General features: G+C 36.3%; 3 protein-coding genes across 4 annotated transcripts; 2 read left to right on the forward strand and 1 right to left on the reverse strand.

Annotated features, from left to right (window-relative positions):
• On the forward strand, positions 1,311 to 7,056 carry LOC109717512 (ATP-dependent 6-phosphofructokinase 3-like). Its single transcript, XM_020243350.1, has 15 exons — positions 1,311 to 1,661; positions 2,276 to 2,322; positions 2,453 to 2,492; positions 2,597 to 2,659; positions 2,744 to 2,881; positions 3,356 to 3,514; positions 3,636 to 3,689; positions 4,052 to 4,120; positions 4,238 to 4,367; positions 4,603 to 4,643; positions 4,958 to 5,182; positions 5,263 to 5,308; positions 5,419 to 5,573; positions 6,059 to 6,197; positions 6,639 to 7,056. The coding sequence occupies exons 1-15, from the start codon at positions 1,560 to 1,562 to the stop codon at positions 6,683 to 6,685; spliced, it is 1,455 nt and encodes a 484-aa protein (XP_020098939.1). The 5' UTR covers positions 1,311 to 1,559; the 3' UTR covers positions 6,686 to 7,056.
• LOC109717308 (AP-4 complex subunit sigma) lies at positions 8,412 to 10,362 on the forward strand. Its single transcript, XM_020243032.1, has 4 exons — positions 8,412 to 8,616; positions 8,831 to 8,917; positions 9,801 to 9,869; positions 9,989 to 10,362. Exons 1-4 carry the CDS (start codon positions 8,473 to 8,475, stop codon positions 10,121 to 10,123), a joined length of 435 nt encoding a protein of 144 aa, XP_020098621.1. The 5' UTR covers positions 8,412 to 8,472; the 3' UTR covers positions 10,124 to 10,362.
• Positions 10,750 to 16,340, reverse strand: LOC109717307 (clathrin interactor EPSIN 1). 2 transcript variants are annotated; one of them, XM_020243031.1, is made up of 11 exons: positions 16,036 to 16,340; positions 15,901 to 15,952; positions 14,783 to 14,862; positions 14,610 to 14,688; positions 14,418 to 14,501; positions 14,167 to 14,312; positions 13,765 to 14,037; positions 13,205 to 13,344; positions 12,171 to 12,358; positions 11,356 to 11,812; positions 10,750 to 11,208 (listed from the first exon to the last, which is right to left on the reverse strand). In XM_020243031.1, exons 1-11 carry the CDS (start codon positions 16,074 to 16,076, stop codon positions 10,994 to 10,996), a joined length of 1,755 nt encoding a protein of 584 aa, XP_020098620.1. In that variant the 5' UTR covers positions 16,077 to 16,340; the 3' UTR covers positions 10,750 to 10,993. The 2 variants fall into 2 exon arrangements, with proteins under 2 accessions (XP_020098620.1, XP_020098619.1); XM_020243030.1 differs by having other exon boundaries at positions 12,171 to 12,364; positions 16,036 to 16,339.

The following is a 17,890-nucleotide window of genomic DNA, read 5'->3' on the forward strand; positions in this document are numbered from 1 at the left end:
CAAATCTTTATTATTTATGTATTTTAATTAAGTTTCTATCATCGCTGTTAACTCTAAAACGAGCCACCATGCCAGTACCAAAACTTTTGCGGCATGGTAGTTTCTAACGTGTGTAACATTTGTAATAATGGAATTTTAATTAAAGGTAAAAATTGGAGATCAATATTGCAATTAATCTTAATAAAAAAATTAACCCTAATAAAAAATAAAAATTTCAGCGCGGGCCGGGCACAGTGGACGCCCGCTGCGCGCAGGTCCGACCAGCGGCGTACAGAGCGGAGCTATGTGGTGGCTGAGGGGGGCCATGCCCCGCCGCCCACCCCAACTTTTCATAATTTACATAAGTCCTTTACATATAAAAAATTTATATAATATATTTTTATTTAATTTTAAAAGTTTGTTGAGTTTATTTTAAAAAAGTTCTTGGCGCTAATATGGTGCTCTTTTAATTCTGAGTTTATTTTTATTTTTTTATTTAGTATTTTCATAACTTCTAATTATTTTAAATAATTTTTTTATTTAATTAAATTAAAGATTATATTAAAGTTAATAGCTCTGTCAACTAATAGTCATCAATTGTCATAATTATATTTAGTAAAAATTAAGAAATTAAATTATTCACTGAATTACTATTTGATTTAGTAAATTTCAAAATTATTTGAGTGAAATAATATAAATAAAATAATTAAAATTTAAGTAAGTATAAATAAAAAAGGGTAATACTTTTTTACACTAATCATCTAGTTAATATATTTTTCTCTCAAAAATTTGACTAGGTAAATTTTGTCTATTTATTTGATTTGCATATATTTTGACCCCTCTCATAATCGAGTGCTAGCTTCGTTCGTGAGTGGACCCTTTTTTTTTTCTTTTCTTTTATTGGTGCGCAAAGCAAAAATAAAAAAATTACAACATATGCAATTCTTTTTAATTCACTAAAAAAAAGACACGTGAGGGGGCCGTTTCAACCTTTGTCTCCATCACTTTCTTCGGCGAGGAAAAAAAAAACACTAGAAAAAAAAGGGAGAGAGAAAAATTAGTTTATTAAAAATTTAGATTGAATTTGCAAAAAAGACTGCTCAGCTTTACAAACGCTCAAAACTTGTGGATTTTGTATGCAAATTGGCCTTTTACCGGTAGGCTATAAAACCTACCTCTAAGGACCTTTTGAAAATGTTAAAGTTTGGGAGGATCAATTATCGTAAACTTTTTTTAGATACCGCTCATTCAAAAACCGCGGGATCGCCGACCCCTGCTTTTAATTTAATTTCTATATATAAAGTTTTTCTTCGTCCCACTTCCCCCGCGTTCAAACACCTTCGCTCGTACGTCATAAAATTAACAAAAAAACCACTCTACACTAATCACAAAAAAGTCTCCGAAAATTCGCCACCCGTTTTTCCTCTCGTGCCCATTATTACCTCAATTTCTATTAAATATTACCTCGTCTTTCGCCCCCTCCTCCTCCTCCTCCTCCTCCGCATACTAAAACCCTAGAAGGGTTCCTCTCCTTCCTCTCTCCTCGTTCGTCGTTGGATTCCTCGGGAACTTAGATCAAGATGGGGATTGAGGACGAATCGCTTTATAAGATCGTTAGAGGAGACTTTGGGTACGTCCTGGAAGACGTTCCCCACCTCGCCGATTACCTCTCCGATCTCCCTGTGAGTTTGATGCTGTGTTTGTTCGATTTTGGATTTGTTTCTTCTCTTTGCTGGTGATTTTTGTGATTTTTTTTGTCTTTTTTTTTTTTTTTTTTTTTTTTTTTTTTGCTCTCAGTTGATAGTTTAATTGCTGTGCAACACCGGATATTTTTTGTAAGTTATGTGGTATAGAGTTGGTAATTGGGAAGGGGGGGGGGAACTGGAATGCTAAGTTAAGATGATGCACAAAATAGAAAAAAAATGAGGAGCGAAGAGAGGAGAAATCGCTGGGGCGTAACATCAAATTGATGATATTGATCTGTGCATGAATATGCTATAATGCTGTGTTGTCGTGATTAAATATGTATCTTTTGGAGATCAATTGCTTCGGATAATTCTTTGTACTTTTTCTATATAGTGAACCATTCTTCTCAAAGCAATTCTAATTTTATAGCTGATCTCAAGTATTGCTACTTGAATAATCAACATGAGGAAAGCTCTTCTTTATTTTCTGTCACCATTTGTGAAGTCAATTGTCGCAGTTTCGCTTAGCAACATAAATGTTTGTTTAGTAACTATTTAAGTTCATTTCTTCATAGTTGTACTTGAAATGGTTTGGTGATCTTTCTTTGCAGACTTATCGGAATCCGCTCGAAGATAATGCATCTTATGCAGCGGTCAGGTGCGCTTGCTGCTTCTATCTGTGATCTCAAATTTTGTTTATCTATGTTAAGTCAGCACGTAATGATGTTTGTTTTGCAGCATGATTTAAGTGTTAAATGCTGAATGACTAATAATTTTCTTCTGACCAGGCAATACCATATTAACGAAGACGACACAATCACCAAGAAGGTTACTTTTCTCTTTATTATGGCGTTTCTCCAACTAGCGATACCTTTTATTTTACAAGTGTCCTTATTGCTGTATCTTTATTTCACAACTGTTTTTCTGGACAGATTGTTGTTCAGAAGAACAGCCCACGGGGGCCGCACTTCAGGCGTGCTGGCCCCGGAAAGAGGGTAAGTTGCTTTGAAACATGTTCCCGCAACTGCTGTATCTCCGTGCCTAACCTAGACTAATGCAAAGCGTTGCATATTATTCAGGTGTATTTTCAATCAGATGAGGTGCGTGCTTGCATCGTAACTTGTGGAGGGCTTTGCCCAGGGCTCAACACGCTAATTCGGGAATTAGTTTGTGGTTTGTCCCACATGTACGGTGTTGATCAAGTACTTGGAATAGAGGTGAGGGATCTATGACTTTTGGTTTCGAACTTTTTATTTACTGGGTTTCAAATTTAACTTTCTGTGCATTGGTTCACTGCAAGTGTATAAGTATGTGCTCTCTTTACTTGATCATAAGGACAAGCATGCTGCTGTTTGTCGTCTTGACCATGTGACTTTAATGTCTTTGCATTATGATTTACAGAGTTCAATTGAGATACTCTGATTTTACCTTTTTTATTTTGTTTGCAATCTGGTTTTGTACCTTTGAATCCGGCAACAAATTAACTGGCACGGGAGAAAGCATACCAAAATTTTGAAGCGAGACAAGAAAAACAGCTCTCTTTTTTTTTTATTATTAGATCACAACATTTGGTGTTTCCGTAGAAAATACATTTTATGACTCAACTGGCAGACAGATTATGGAGTTCGCTGCATGTGTTTACATTTCATATTGGTCATTGCTTTGACTTTTCTGATCTGTTGTGTATATAGGGTGGATACAGGGGATTCTATGCTCGAAATACTATAACCTTGACACCGAAGAGTGTAAATGACATTCACAAGCGTGGTGGCACCATTCTTGGCACATCGAGGGGTGATCATGACCCTATAAAATTAGTAGACAGTATTCAGGATCGTGGGATTAATCAGGTAAGAAGGCACCAAAAACCAAAAAAAAAAAAACCATAATATCTGATTTTGTCACTTGCATATCATGGCTGGCTCTAGCATTCAAAAAATACCTGAGCGTGTGTATGTGTTCTCACTCCAGGTCTACATAATAGGAGGAAATGGAACTCAAAAAGGTGCCTCTGTCATCTTTCAGGTAATTACAGTTGGGAGATGAAAAGTGCTATGCTCTAAGATCGCAGATTGACATGCATAATCATAGCCCAAGATATGTCTAAATGAATTTCATTAAAGTTCAAGGACCATGAGATTCGTCCTATGTGGCCTTCTGCTTCTATTGTGATCCCTAATAGATAACAATTAATTTAACCTCTCTTTAGAAGGATCGCAAAATGATATGATTAGCTTCTAGCTGCTGATACATAAACTGAACCAGGAGATTCTCAACTATAGATTCCTTCTGCTTGCTTTTGTAGTTCTGTTGATCTCTCGAAAAGCTAGTAAGTTATCTGCTCAAGTTTTGTATAAAGTAACTAACTTGGGCACTTGCACCTGAAGGAAATTCGAAGACGTGGTCTCAAAGTTGCTGTTTGTGGAATTCCCAAGTCGATAGATAATGATGTTGCGGTACTTCCTCCTATTCAGTTCTTCTATTCCTATTTCGATAAGTCATGTGTCTGAAATAGTTTAACTTATGTTCAAATTTCTGGTTTTTTTTCTTCTTCTTTTTTGTCATTGGTTCAGGTAATTGACAAGTCCTTTGGTTTTGATACTGCTGTGGAGGAGGCCCAGCGCGCCATTAATGCAGCACATGTGGAAGCAGAGAGTGTCGAGAATGGCATAGGCGTCGTGAAGCTCATGGGTCGCTTTAGTGGTTAGTTTTCCAAATTTTTTTGGGTTGAGATACCTCAAGTTGAGAAACAAATTGTACTTTAGTCTCTGACATTTGAACCCGGTTTAAGCCTTCATGCAGTTTTTCTTTACAGAAATAAATGTTCTAGTATTGTTAGTTTATTCATCCTTTGATTTTTCTATCATGTTCTTGAATTCAACTAATAACTGCTGTTAGCGACATCTTACCTCACTTTTAACAAGCTACACTGATGCAGGTTTCATAGCAATGTATGCTACTCTTGCTAGCCGAGATGTGGTGAGTGTCGAGTATCCTAATGTTGGCTAAGTTGATTATATATTAGCAATTATGTTTTTCCCGAGTTTTTTTTTTCTTTTCTCTTTTTTTTTTTTGAAAGTTTAGCCAAAAAGCTCATTTTCAAGGTGATAACTATAACGACTCGATCTGCTAGCAATAATAACTCGTTGGGTTCAAATCACCGGCCCAAAATACTTAAGCCCAGTTATTATTACTAATGTGTCCGTTACTTATAAATCCATCTGACTCTTCCACATTATCCAATGTAGGACTATTGGGATGTCACAATAACCGTTTCTGTCCCTTTCTTGTAGGACTGCTGCTTGATTCCAGAATCACCTTTTTATCTGGAAGGGAAAGGTGGGCTTCTTGAATTTATAGAAAAGCGGCTTAAAGAGAATGGACACATGGTTCTTGTGGTTGCTGAAGGTGCAGGACAAAAACTAATTGAAGCATCCATGAAATGCATGGACAACAAAGATGCTTCTGAAAACTTGTTGCTTCCTGATGTTGGGATGTGGCTATCTCAGAAGATAAAGGCAGAACAACAAACTCTCTTATAACATTTTTCTTTTTTATTCAAAAAATAATACTTTTCTTTTTTATTTTCTTTGTACAGGATTACTTCAAAAGCAGAAAGATGCTTCTAAATCTCAAATACATAGGTATGCTACTTGGTTTTGGCTTCTTTTTTCATCCAGTTCTTTGTAAATCACCAACTAAAATTTATGATCATCTAATTGTATCAACACAATTTCTAAATTTTTGTTGGCAGATCCGACATACATGATTCGTGCGATTCCTAGTAATGCTTCTGACAATGTCTTGTGCACGCTTCAGGCTCATTGTGCCATTCATGGCACGATGGCAGGATATACTGGTTTCACTGTTGGGCTAATTAACGGCAGAAATAGTTTTATACCATTTCATGTGAGTATAAACTACTTTTCAGTCTTTAGTGATAAATTTGGAGATTATTTCACAGATATCCTATAGCAACTGTGACTTGTTATTTCATTTTCAACCATTTTTAATTCTATGTAGTAGCATAGTTCTGACATTACACAAAAATGGACTCATTTACATCCGACGAACCATCAAAACAACATATTTTTTTTTTGTAACAATACTAAGTAATTCTCAGATAAGAGAGTTCCTTAGACTTTCAGAAAGCTTGGCTATAATGATGGCAAAAGGACTGATGAACCTATCTTATGTAGTTGGGACATAAGGCACTATTCTTGTTTCACTAACATATTAACAAGCTCAGAAACCATTGACTATGGTTTCTTACATTTTAGGATTTCAATGAATTAGTCACAGTGATAAAACACTTAAGTAATAACGCTAAATTTCTTCCCATACTCCTATTATTTAGCTTGATCTTTTGTCTTATATTTGTCTTGTGACCTCAGAGAGTGACTCAATCACGGAACAAGGTATCAATAACTGACCGGATGTGGGGAAGGTTACTTATGTCAACTAACCAACCAATTTTTCTAAGCCCCAGTGACATAGAGGAGTTAAAGGATCCCGAGGAGACCATAATATCTGGTAATTTGATAGCATCAGAATTCTCACCATGATTATACCATTTGAGTTTAATCCCAACTTTTCAATTGTTACATTTTTGTTTTCTTAACCGTCGATTTTTCGTCGTAATCCTACCTATCACAAGCTGTCATGCTAGGTGACTTTTTGAATTTCTTATATGCCAATTCAGTTGGCATTTTCGTCCAAATTAATCTAGAAGTCTAATAACGCATGAATAATTCAGTTGGCATTTTTTCAAATGAAATTTGTTACCTAACATCTGAAATTTGTGTAACAAATTTCAAATGTTAGGGACCAATTATAACACCTGAAAGGTTGTGGACCCCTGGTGCAGTGTAATCTTTCGGCAGCCAACTTTAAATCATACTCATTTTCTTTCTAAGTTTGCAACATGTTATATTTCTTGTATTTAAATTCCTGTTGCTGTATCTGAACATGTAGATGCAGATCCTTTATTATCACCATCATCTCCTGCACCCCGACACTAAGATCCGTCGAGCCAAGGCGGCGAACGCCTGAAGGAGAAACCTAGGTTGGAAATTACTATTGAGAAATCAGACGTTTCTGCCGCCTCATCACCAGGGCTTCAACCTTATCAACGGCCTGGATCATCGTATTGAGCCCTGGGTCTAGGTAGTCTCTTAATCAATAAGCAGGACAAGGGAGTGGAACCAATACAATCTTGTAGGAAGTAAACTTCTTTTTGTCTTCTCTCTTTTTTTAATCTCGCTGAGAAGTTATGAACTTGTGCACGTATTGTGTGTAAAGAATATCTGTGTCCATTCAGTGTGGTGGTTAAGATTTGCCCTAAATGATAGGAATAATGCTAAAGGATAAAGCGGAATACATTTTCTTATCAGACATTTTAATATCTTCGTGCAGTGAGATTTCTTTTTCATAAAACTTGTGTGTTATAAATTAGCTTTTATTGTTGTTTTGTGTTTCTATACTTTTTGTTACGCTAAAAATTTTATGAGGCTTTCCGGAGATGAACACGGAACATGAAATGCTTAGGACACGGTAGCTTGACTGCTCCAAAAAATTAGGATATGGGCAGATATAGACACCCTACCACTAATAAAACATAATATTATTAATATAAATATATTATTATATATAAAATATTAATTTTATTAAAATATTATTATATTTTTTATACGAATAAAAATTGATTAAATATTTATTGATAGTTTATATATTTTACAAAAATATATTTTCTACTGTACATAATTTATCTATATTACTTAAATAAATTTATATGCATTCATTACAAATAAAAATATTAATCATCTTACCATACATGGATAAACAAAACTAATATGTATATATATATAATATTTAGCTACAGGCTACTACCAAGTTGTTTTCGATAACACAGTTTTCGAATAGACGATCGGCTCCATTAGACACGATATACGTTATTGAAAACCAAGTTTTATATTTTTCAACATTATTTGATTAATGATTAAAAAGTCTTAAAATTGATAATTTTAATGTGCCGATGTGATGCGTTTGTAAATTTAACGATATAAAACAATTCAAATCCGTTGAAATTTTTATAAATTTTTTTTCACTATTTAGAGTAACATCAGTACCTCTGATCTTAAATTTAATTTTTTTATTATCGTTTTTTATGAGATTTTTATTTTAAATTGTTCATTTTTAGATTATTTGTTTGATAGATAAATAATGTTGAAAAATTCTAAATTTGGTTTTTAAATACTTTCAATAGTGTAGATCAAGTTCAACAGAGCCGATCGTTGATTTGGAAGCCGCACTGTCGAAAATAATTTGGTAGCACGGAGGACTTTGTACTACTGATAATATAGTAGTTCTCTCTCTCTCTCTCTGTCTATATATATATATATATATANTGCGCTATAAATCTGAGTGGTATGCTTGCGTAGTTGCGTTGGACACGAGTCCGATACAGATACATGCGCGTCGGATACGAACGTGCGAGAATTACATTAGTTCCTATAATACATAAAGATTTTATTAAATTTGCTGGCTCTGTTAGTTACCTATCATTAAGTGCTCCAGCTTTATTCGCTAAAAATTAATTAAAATAATTAAATTTGATAAAACCACCAGTAAAATTCCAGCAAAGTTGCAATTATTTGAACTAAAAAAAATCAATTTGCACAAAGTTACCCATTGAGGGGGGGGTCTATTTCAAAATTGCCTATATAGTTGAGGTGTTGTCTTTGTAATGGGACACTATAAAAAGGAGTGGGGAAAGCGAAGAGAGGCGAAGAGGAGCAGGGGAGAAAGGATGGGGATCCGGTTCGTCGTGCTGGTGAACAAGCAGGGGCAGACGCGTCTGGCGCAGTACTACTGCGACCACATGACCGTCTCCGAGCGCCGCGCCCTCGAGGCCGAGATCGTCCGCAAGTGCCTCGCCCGCACCGACCACCAGGTCCGCTAACTAAACCCTAATCTCCCTCTTCCCCTCATTTCTAGATCCATTCCCCCAAACAATTCAATTCCCTTCCCTCAGATCTATCGCCCCCTCTCTTTCTCCGCTTAAAATCTCTCTCTCTCTCTCTCTATATATATATCTCCTTGTTTCTCAATTTTTATTCCATTTGGAGCATTCCTTTACCAAAATCATGGTTTCTGATGCGGCGCAGTGCTCCTTCGTTGAGCATCGGAACTACAAGATAGTGTACAGGCGCTACGCGTCGCTGTTTTTCCTGGTCGGAGTTGACAACGACGAGGTATGGAACTCTTTGGCCACGTTCGTCGATTATGCCCTGTATGATCTTTCATTTTGCTAGCGTACAGATCTGGTAAACATTTGCTTGGATGGTAAGCATAGAGCCGTGTAGGTGTGTGCAGGCGATCTGTTTGATTAATGATTTTCGTTTTGGTGCGTTTGCTTGTTTGATTAAAGACCATCCTCTATTCTGAGAATAAACTGAAAATCATGCGCAGAATTTATCGGCGTCACGATTGTGCGGATATCATGTTGGAATCTTCTCATTCTCTTTTGTTAAACAAAAAAAAAAAAGAGAAAAGGCCGCAATCTCTACATTATGCTTTTAAAGATCATCAGTCGAAAGAAGGATAAGATCTTGGCTCTTAGCTGCTAAAGTGTTCTAGTTTTCAACATCATCTAAATGGCACAGATAGGAAGCTAATGAGGCCTTTCTAGGTCAGATCACATAAATCTTCTGGCATTGATGTCCTTTGGCAACCCCCCCTATTGAATATTGGGGGCTCGTCCTTGTGCAATTTGAGAATAAACCAGTAGCATGACCTTCTGAAAGATCAACGGGTTTCAGAATAAGCTGGAAGAGACAGACCTTGATTATCAATTTCATACTATGTAGTTATATCCGAGCCTCAATGATAGTTTTGGAGCTTTATTACTAATCCATTATTTTTACATGTGAATTATGTTTGTGCACATCAATCTTATTGACTATGTTATGTTTGTGGTAAGATCATTAGCGTTTGTTGGCTGAGCCTCATTTATGATTAGACATCCTGATAGGTTTCGAAAGTTTGCTTTTGCCGCATTATTTATGTAATTATTAAGTAGTGAGAGTCTAATTTGAAGTTCAACTCACATAATCGCTGTTATCATTTCCTCCACAGAATGAGCTAGCAATCTTGGAATTCATACATCTCTTGGTAGAAACTTTAGATCGCCATTTCGGAAATGTGGTAAGTTTTCCTTTCTTTGTCCTTGTTGTAGAGATGATTAATCCTTTCTTCTTCTTCTTCTTCTTCTTCTTTTTTTCTTTCCTGCCCCTTCTAACTTCTTCATCCTCGAATCATGCTAGTGTGAACTTGATATCATGTTACATCTTGAGAAGGCGCACTTCATCTTGGAAGAGATGGTCATGAACGGCTGCATCGTTGAAACGAATAAATCAAGTATTTTGGCACCAATCCAGCTGATGGACAAAGCTTCTTAGCTCTCTTAGGGATTTTCTCCTGCTGTTCTTTCACATTACATCAGTTTTTGCTTCATGCATGTGTTTCCCTTTCCCTTTCTCTTTCTCCTTTGCGGTTACTTGCGTTGCACTGTGATTGATCTTTGTGGTCATCATTGTTAGTTTCCAGTAGTTATCTGTTATAGATATTGCTGTAAAAATATTGGATTTTTTTTTATATTATTTTGTGAACCTGGCCATAGGCCCCATACTGGAAGGAACCAATAGATTCACCAATGCAAGAAGTAGAAGTACGAGGCCCAAATTTAAGGAAATGTGTGGGGCCTGTGAAAAAAATATTATAAGGGACCCTCCGTAACAGTCTAACCGAATAAACCAAATGTGTGCATTGTATGTGATAAACCAGCGGATTAGGCCTTCTGACCTTGTCTTTGTGTGGAGGCTCCCCATGTAACTTAATTTCTGCTGGGTACTCGAACCCAACCACATATGCGTGTGAGAGACTGTGGGTCAAAAGATGCCACATTCCGTATCAAATGCAGAAACACGTCGTTTGTTCTATCATTAAAGCCATGTTCCATGTAAAGATCAGGAAAAGATTTGTACAAAAACCGCATGGATGATCACGAGACAACAGCAAACATCTGTTGAAACTGCTAATAGAAGGGTTTTAACATTTTATGAAGAAACGTTCAATAGCCATTACACCAACAAAAGATTGACATGAGATCTCAGGAGTCATACACATAACAGAACGAATATTGATAGGTTGAACGAGAAAATGAAAAAACTGCGTTATACGTATAACATACAGAATCAATATAAGCAGCCAGGAATAAAGTGTTGAACGGTGAATAAAGAATAAAAATGAAGATAAACCATCAATAAATCTCATTTGAAATTTCCAAACTGCTGTTTGCCGAGGGTCGACAATTTCTCACTCCCACCAGTCACCGTTGAAGATGAAATGCCAGACATGCCCCATCCGGTTCCCGTGCCCATGGCTCTCCCCATGAATGCAGAAGCAGGAAGCCCTTTTTCCTTCTCATCTGATCCATCACTTAGCCCTCCTACTATCCCTATATCTGTGAGGTCTACCTTCTTGGCTGCATCTCAAAATAAAAGACAAAAAAGGAACCCGACAAAATTAATCAATTCAATCATAAATCGTATCCTAAAACTAAAACCAGGAAAGAAGAATAAGCCTTCGAGTATAAAGAACTTATGATAGTACTGAGCGACTAGAGACTCACGAGCAGTTATATTCAGATCAATCAGCCCACGACTCAAAGAGTCAGCCCATATCCCAGACTTGACCTGGAAAGTATCCTTCTTTGCAGTTGATTTAGATGCTGCTGACGAAGTCTGATCCAACTTGCTACTTGCTGTTTCAGTGCTTGAAGTAAAGGGATCAAAAGTGGATGGTGCTAAAGGTGTTTGGTTCAAATCGCTGAGACTTGGTGCGGAACTATGTAAAGGCTCTGTGGTAGTTGATACTGTTGAGGAAGCGAAGGCACCAAATGGGTCAGATCCCTCAAAACTGTTCAATGGGATTGCCGCAAAGGGATCAAAAGTTTCGGTATTTGCGGGTTCAGAAATGGAAGTCTTTGTCTCAAAGGATAAGTTTGAGTTCGGTGCAGCGCTGAATTCTGTCTTTGAAGGAAATGCAGCGGGAAAGGAAGGCTGACCAGCAAAGAGATCAACATGGCTCTGCAATGTCATTTTGGTAGAGATACGCAATGTTAGCAAAAACAATTAGGGGAACTTATTACAGTTCTATAGAAACACTGACATTAAACAGCAAAAAAAAAATGTTGAAGAAAATTTATTTGGTTGTTTCACTTTTCACATCCAATTTATTCATTTTTCAGTATCACCATAGTATAGGTATGAAACATATTTGGTTCTTAGTTTTCTCACTCCTCTCATGGACTTGGTTTAGTTTTCCGGTCATGCAAGAATATCAATTGGATTTACATGTGATCTCTGAACTTTTGATGAATCACGATTTAGTCCCCAATTTTTTTTTCTTTTTTTTCCCTGAAACTTATGATAGTTCTAGCCTTACCTGAGCATTAGAATCTGCAGATGCTTCTGTATGTGCTGCAGCTGATTGGAAGGTTGCATCAGCAAATAGATCAGCCTCAGGTGCAGAAGCAGAACTGTTTATTTCCGTTGCAGTGGAAATAGGTACATCAATGAAGTCATCCATCAAGCTTGGTCCAAAGAGATCCACCTGATTAGAGCTTGTATTAGCTGATCCTATGTAGATAAGATACTGATCAGAAGCTTATCACAAAATCAGTCAAACTCGTAATACAAATGTGACACCCCAATAATCCCACATCGAATAGTTATGACTAGATGTGGTGGTATATAAGTTTGATTAGGCTAAACATGATAACTGGGTTAAGCATTTTGGACTAGTGGTTTGGGTCCAACGGATTATTATTGCTAGCGGGTCGGGTCGTTACAACAAATAAAGATACAGTTTACTATAGGTTGGTAAAATATCATTACAGTTTTTTCTAGCAAGTAATAGAATATCATTAAATTATGCATATGAAAGTTTAAGACAATGAGTTGATCCTGATTTTCCCAGTAGTGAAATTAAAGGAATAATGCACCAAAATAATACCTTAGGATGACTAATTTAAACAAAAAATGAGCTCCTTGTAGCTGAGCAACTTATAGGTAAAGGAAAGGCAGTTTAGAGAAACAGATAGTGATATACCAAATATAATGATGCAAGTTTTGATTATATACCATAACAAGCCTGTTCTTCTTAAGATTTGTAAGCTGCTAAATGTTTACCGTCAGTAAGATCTCAAGTTATTTAGTTAAAAATATCACAACCAATTTATTGTATGGATGTTAGGTCCCAGAAAGATCACATTCCATCTAAGCATTAAACAGTATTGTTATGCCACTTCACTAATGCAAACGAACCGAAAACAGGTAATTCACACTCTTTTTTTAACCTATCTTCTTTTTTGTTGGTTTTACACAGATACATGGCAAGTTGTTTAACTTGAAATTGTAATAATGTCCAGCATATTACTTGACCGACCAAGCACCAGTTCATAACTGAAAAGCGCTCACCAGCTGTAGATGATCCGCGCGGATCAAAGTCATCAAAATCATCTTCATCAGAAGCAGGCTTGGCACTTGGGATTTTAGGCGGACCAAGACCTGGCTTATTCAACGGCTTTGAGGAATTGGATGGTAAAGGAACTTCATCACTATCATTTAGAGACGCACAAAAATAGCATTAGTATCATAAAGAAAATTAACTTTATTTCGTTTAAAGCACAAAAGATGCAAATAAAGTTACTCAGGCATTGTTTCAACATTTCAACATCATGGCAGGAATAACTAATAATCCAGGTCTAAGATCCACATCAACATTTTGAGACTTATGCAGAGAAGAACCTTTTTCATCTGACATCAATCATACTGTCATTCCACCAAGTTGGCATGCTTATCTCAGAGGTGGCAAAGTTTCCCACTTATTTTTGGCTGACATAATTTCATCTCAAAGAAATTCTAAAATGTAGTCATGGACATAAAAACGATTTATAGTTTACCCTAATCTTTTCTTAATTTCTCAAAAAGATGTCTTTACCACACAGTAACATGGTAGCCATACAAATCAAGGTTACCTGCCGCGGAGTGTCACTCCCTTCTTTATCTTAGTACCTCCAGTTTCATTAGAGATACTTTCATTTGACTTCTGACTGTCTTTACTTCTACGAGTTGACTTGGTTTCCTTAGCACCCTGCTCTACGGTTGTGTAATTGTCTTTGAAGGAGTCAGCTTCTCTTGACCCACTTAAGCTTCCATAACGGTCGCTAGAACTATAGCTGCTGCTGCTGCTTCCATATGAGGCTGAACTTGATTTATATGTGATTCCGGTTGAGGATAGTCCAAAGAACCTGAGTGCAGTGTAATTACAACGTTAAAGAATTGGTATCACTTTTCATTCAGAAATACAACAAAACAGAAAGGATTTTTAACAAAAAAGGAGACAGCCATCATAAAGAATTATAACAAAAGGGTCTTACTTGTCACGGGTTGCAGCAGCTTTCTCTCTGGCTGCTTTAATTTTTTCCTTGTCATTCACAATATTCATAATTGTTTCAACCTTCTTCCTTACATTAATTCCGACATCTTTTCCATTAGGTTCAACATACTCAAATTTTGAGAGTACCTTAACATACACACACACAAAAAAAAAGAAGAATGTTTATCAGCACACAAATCTCATCTGATAAGATAAAAGAAAATTTTTCATATAAGACAAAAGAAAGCATACTGAAATTTCAGAACCATGCTCAAGAATGTCATCAACTGCACGCTCAGATCCATTTGCTATCAAATACTCAACGACAGTCAACGCCTGGGGAAAAATGAATTATCATAAAGATGACAAATGTTGAGCCTTGAAAGGTCTGAAGTTTGGACAGAACGATTAGAAAAGCAGCATAAAAAACAGCTCGTTTATCACCTTGTAGACATGACGCCAATTTGGACCAGTATCAGTTAGTCTTGTCCAGAGGACATTCATTACCATTTGGCACTCAGTGCTGCATTCAAATAAAGTAAAGACAGTTAAAGGGCATTAATTATAGCATATCATTTGCCACAGACAAGCTTGTAACATATAGAGGTTAAGCTTACAATTTTTTGGTGGCCTGAGCAAGCTCTGATAAAGCAGATCCATGGGGACCCCAAGGCTCATCATTTGTCGCATCGAGAACCTGAATTCCATATTGTTGATTAGTATAAGGCGAGCAATTAAATAATCACCAGAAAAAAAAAAAAGAGTGCAAAACTTCATACACGTATCAAGTGATTCAAATTTATCATCCAGTTGTTCGTATTGTAACACTTAACCATCCCCAAATTCATGTTCCAATTTCCCATTAAGAGTTGTTGCCTTGTAGCTAAATTTTGCTAAAGTTGAGCACGAGACAGCCAATGGCTCATAGAAACAGTTTAGATAAAGATTTGATTGCTTAACATCATGGATCCTCCTTAATTACAGTAATTTCATGACCCAATAGATTGTCATGTACTCAATTTTAACTATATTTAAATGGCAACTCGTAATGAGATGACAGGAAAATCAACCTCGGAGTGACCAAGTGTCAATTAGAAACAAAGAATATTAAGTGAAATCAGGATTATCTCATAAGAGTCTAAAATTAAATCAAACATAAACCTGTGAGGATTAAGCAAAACTTTATCTAGCAATGACTCCATTAAGGCAGCTGAAAATGAGTAATCAATATGCTACAACATCATACTTACATGTTACACCTAGTTAGTAGTTACATGTTACAACTAGTTTTACAATAAAACACGGTTTACATACAACTAGAAAAATACATATGTTTTTAATTGCACTCAATTTCTGCTGGGCATCGTGGGGAATGTTCTTCCTACACAAAAAGCATCTAGATGAGAAAGCGGATCTCACAGTTCAAATGTACCGATAGATCAATTTGAACCCCCCCTACCACAGCTAATTAGCCAAATCTGAAGCCACTATTTCCACAACATTTTATGCCATAATAAACAATGTTTTTTCGTTTCTCGCATCGAATCAAATTAAATGATCAAACTCATGAATCGAAAGTTCTCAGCAAATTTGCTCTTCATAGCCACCATGATGGGATCTGATGCTCCAGATCTTCCAAAAACAGATTAAAAATGAGAAATATGAACAACAATAACAATAATAACAACACAACACAAAAAGTAAGATCTAGTTATGAAAAAGTAAGAACACTAACCTTCTGTTCGATCTCCGGGACCTTGAGCACTCTAAGATTGACCTCTCTCTTTCTGAAAACAAAAACGATCACGGATCTCATAGATCTGAGTCGATCGAGAGCGAAATGTAGTCACATCGAAATCAAAATACTCACATATCACGAACAGCTTCGTTGAAAACCTTCATGAAATCCATTGATGGAGCGATCGGGGATGAGATCTCGCCCCTCGGCTCTTCGAATCGGAAGCGACGCGGATGCGAACTACTACTCCCCTAGAGATCGGAATATCCCGTAGAATTTGGGAACGAGAGAGGATAACTAGGGTTAGATCCGAAGAAGCTCACACTGTAATCGTCGCAACAGAGATGAATCAATAGTGATGATGATTGGAGATTAAACTCTGGAAGGCTACGAGACTCTGTCGGGGGTGGTGAGATCAGGTCGTTTCTCTTCGGGGTTAAAAAAATAAATAAATAAAGCATGGAAGACCCTGAACTATATGCAATTTTGAAATGGGGCCTTTGTTTTTTTTTTCGTTTGTCCCTTTTTTTTTTCTTTTTTTTTTTCTCAATTATCCCTTTTTCTTATTTGAATTATTTCACTCTCTGCATTTTAAACTTGACTGAATTAAATATGAATCTGTTGAAGTTTAAAGTTGAATTCAGATTGATTAGAATTGGCTTTGATACAAGTTGAGTTCATTAGTACTAGTTGTTTTATAACAAACTTTATGTCATTTCTTTCCCATTGAAGGCAATCAAAACAAAAAAGACAAATAAAAGCAAAAAAAAATCATAGAAAAATTACTAATTCTACTCCTCACTAAAAATCAAGTCCTTAAGAGCTGTAAAATTCAGTCCATTTTCTGCTCACGTTCCAGATTCGTCTAATAATCAAAAAGGGTCAGATGATTGGTTCCTATAAATTATGTCATTTTTTTCCATTAGATCATTCATTTGCGACCCTAATTAGATCCTTTATTGTTGCCCCTTAGCGGTGATCCCCATCAGAAGTTTCCAGACACCTGTGACCTCTATCTCATGCCCTGAGATATGCCTATCTTGTAAGATGTTGAACATTAAAAATCTACTGAATATTCATCAGACAAGCATATGATCAACAGTCTTTACATCGTTGCCGCACATCACACACTGTTGATTTCCGAACCAACCTCTTTTGTCATTTATGTCATTTTTGGATACTAATATTAGTTTGTTTAGAGTGGGTTTGATTATGGGGCTATATAGGTAATGATTTCAACAACAACACCAGCAACAGCAGCCACAAAAAAAAAAGGGCCAGGCAGGAGCTGGATTTGACACGGCCCGGCCCGGCCCGAAATCCTGGCTAATACCAGGCTCACGATAGAAGTTGGGCTTTTTTGGGCCTAAACCGTCTCGTTTATTTTACAATGTCCAAAGATTATACTGCCTCTCACAATGCAGTTTACATGACCAGTTTTTTTGGCCCTTCTTTATGAAACTAAAATTAGAATTGTTTTCGATCCGAACTGAAATATTCTTTTTTCATAATTATCAACTCAATCAAAACTAAACTGGTTTGAAGAAAAAAAAAACGAATCATCCAGTTCGATTTCAAATTGGGTTAGTACAGTTTTTGTTTTTGTTTTTGTTTTTGTTTTTTTGTTTTTTTGAGGTTAGATGAATTAGATAAACCTTGTCTCATTATATTATTCCCAAAAAATGATTTAAGTTTTACCCACCCAGTTCTCGCAATCCAGACCCTTTCAAACTGACCTCAAATGTCATATCACTAGTACTGATATTGCCGTATTTAATATGCCATTTCAAATTTCTGTAAGATATTATTATATGAAAACTATGCTTAACTGAAAAATCGCATGGATTTGCCTCTAGTATGTTGTATTTGTGCTAAACCCGGATGTGAGCGCATAGTTTCTTTCCTTAATCCAGTTAGGAGTGTAAATTAAATTTCATAATTTCATCTCTCGCATTTGTTTAAGGAGAAAGTTTCTTATGTGACAGTC

This window comes from Ananas comosus, linkage group 11, assembly GCF_001540865.1.
Source record: "Ananas comosus cultivar F153 linkage group 11, ASM154086v1, whole genome shotgun sequence".
Classification (NCBI taxonomy): Eukaryota; Viridiplantae; Streptophyta; class Magnoliopsida; order Poales; family Bromeliaceae; genus Ananas; species Ananas comosus.

Bases quoted from the DNA above. Each gene is read 5' to 3' on its own strand.
- LOC109717512 (XM_020243350.1), top strand. From the start codon at position 1,560: ATGGGGATTGAGGACGAATCGCTTTATAAGATCGTTAGAGGAGACTTT. The intron at 4,368-4,602 runs GTTAGTTTTCCA...ACACTGATGCAG, and splicing joins GCTCATGGGTCGCTTTAGTG to GTTTCATAGCAATGTATGCT. The intron at 5,309-5,418 runs GTATGCTACTTG...TTTTGTTGGCAG, and splicing joins TCTAAATCTCAAATACATAG to ATCCGACATACATGATTCGT.
- LOC109717308 (XM_020243032.1), top strand. From the start codon at position 8,473: ATGGGGATCCGGTTCGTCGTGCTGGTGAACAAGCAGGGGCAGACGCGT. The intron at 8,617-8,830 runs GTCCGCTAACTA...GATGCGGCGCAG, and splicing joins TCGCCCGCACCGACCACCAG to TGCTCCTTCGTTGAGCATCG. The intron at 9,870-9,988 runs GTAAGTTTTCCT...GAATCATGCTAG, and splicing joins ATCGCCATTTCGGAAATGTG to TGTGAACTTGATATCATGTT.
- LOC109717307 (XM_020243030.1), bottom strand. From the start codon at position 16,076: ATGGATTTCATGAAGGTTTTCAACGAAGCTGTTCGTGATAT. The intron at 14,502-14,609 runs GTGATAAACGAG...ATTTTTCCCCAG, and splicing joins ATTGGCGTCATGTCTACAAG to GCGTTGACTGTCGTTGAGTA. The intron at 11,813-12,170 runs GTAAGGCTAGAA...ATGACATTGCAG, and splicing joins CTGCAGATTCTAATGCTCAG to AGCCATGTTGATCTCTTTGC.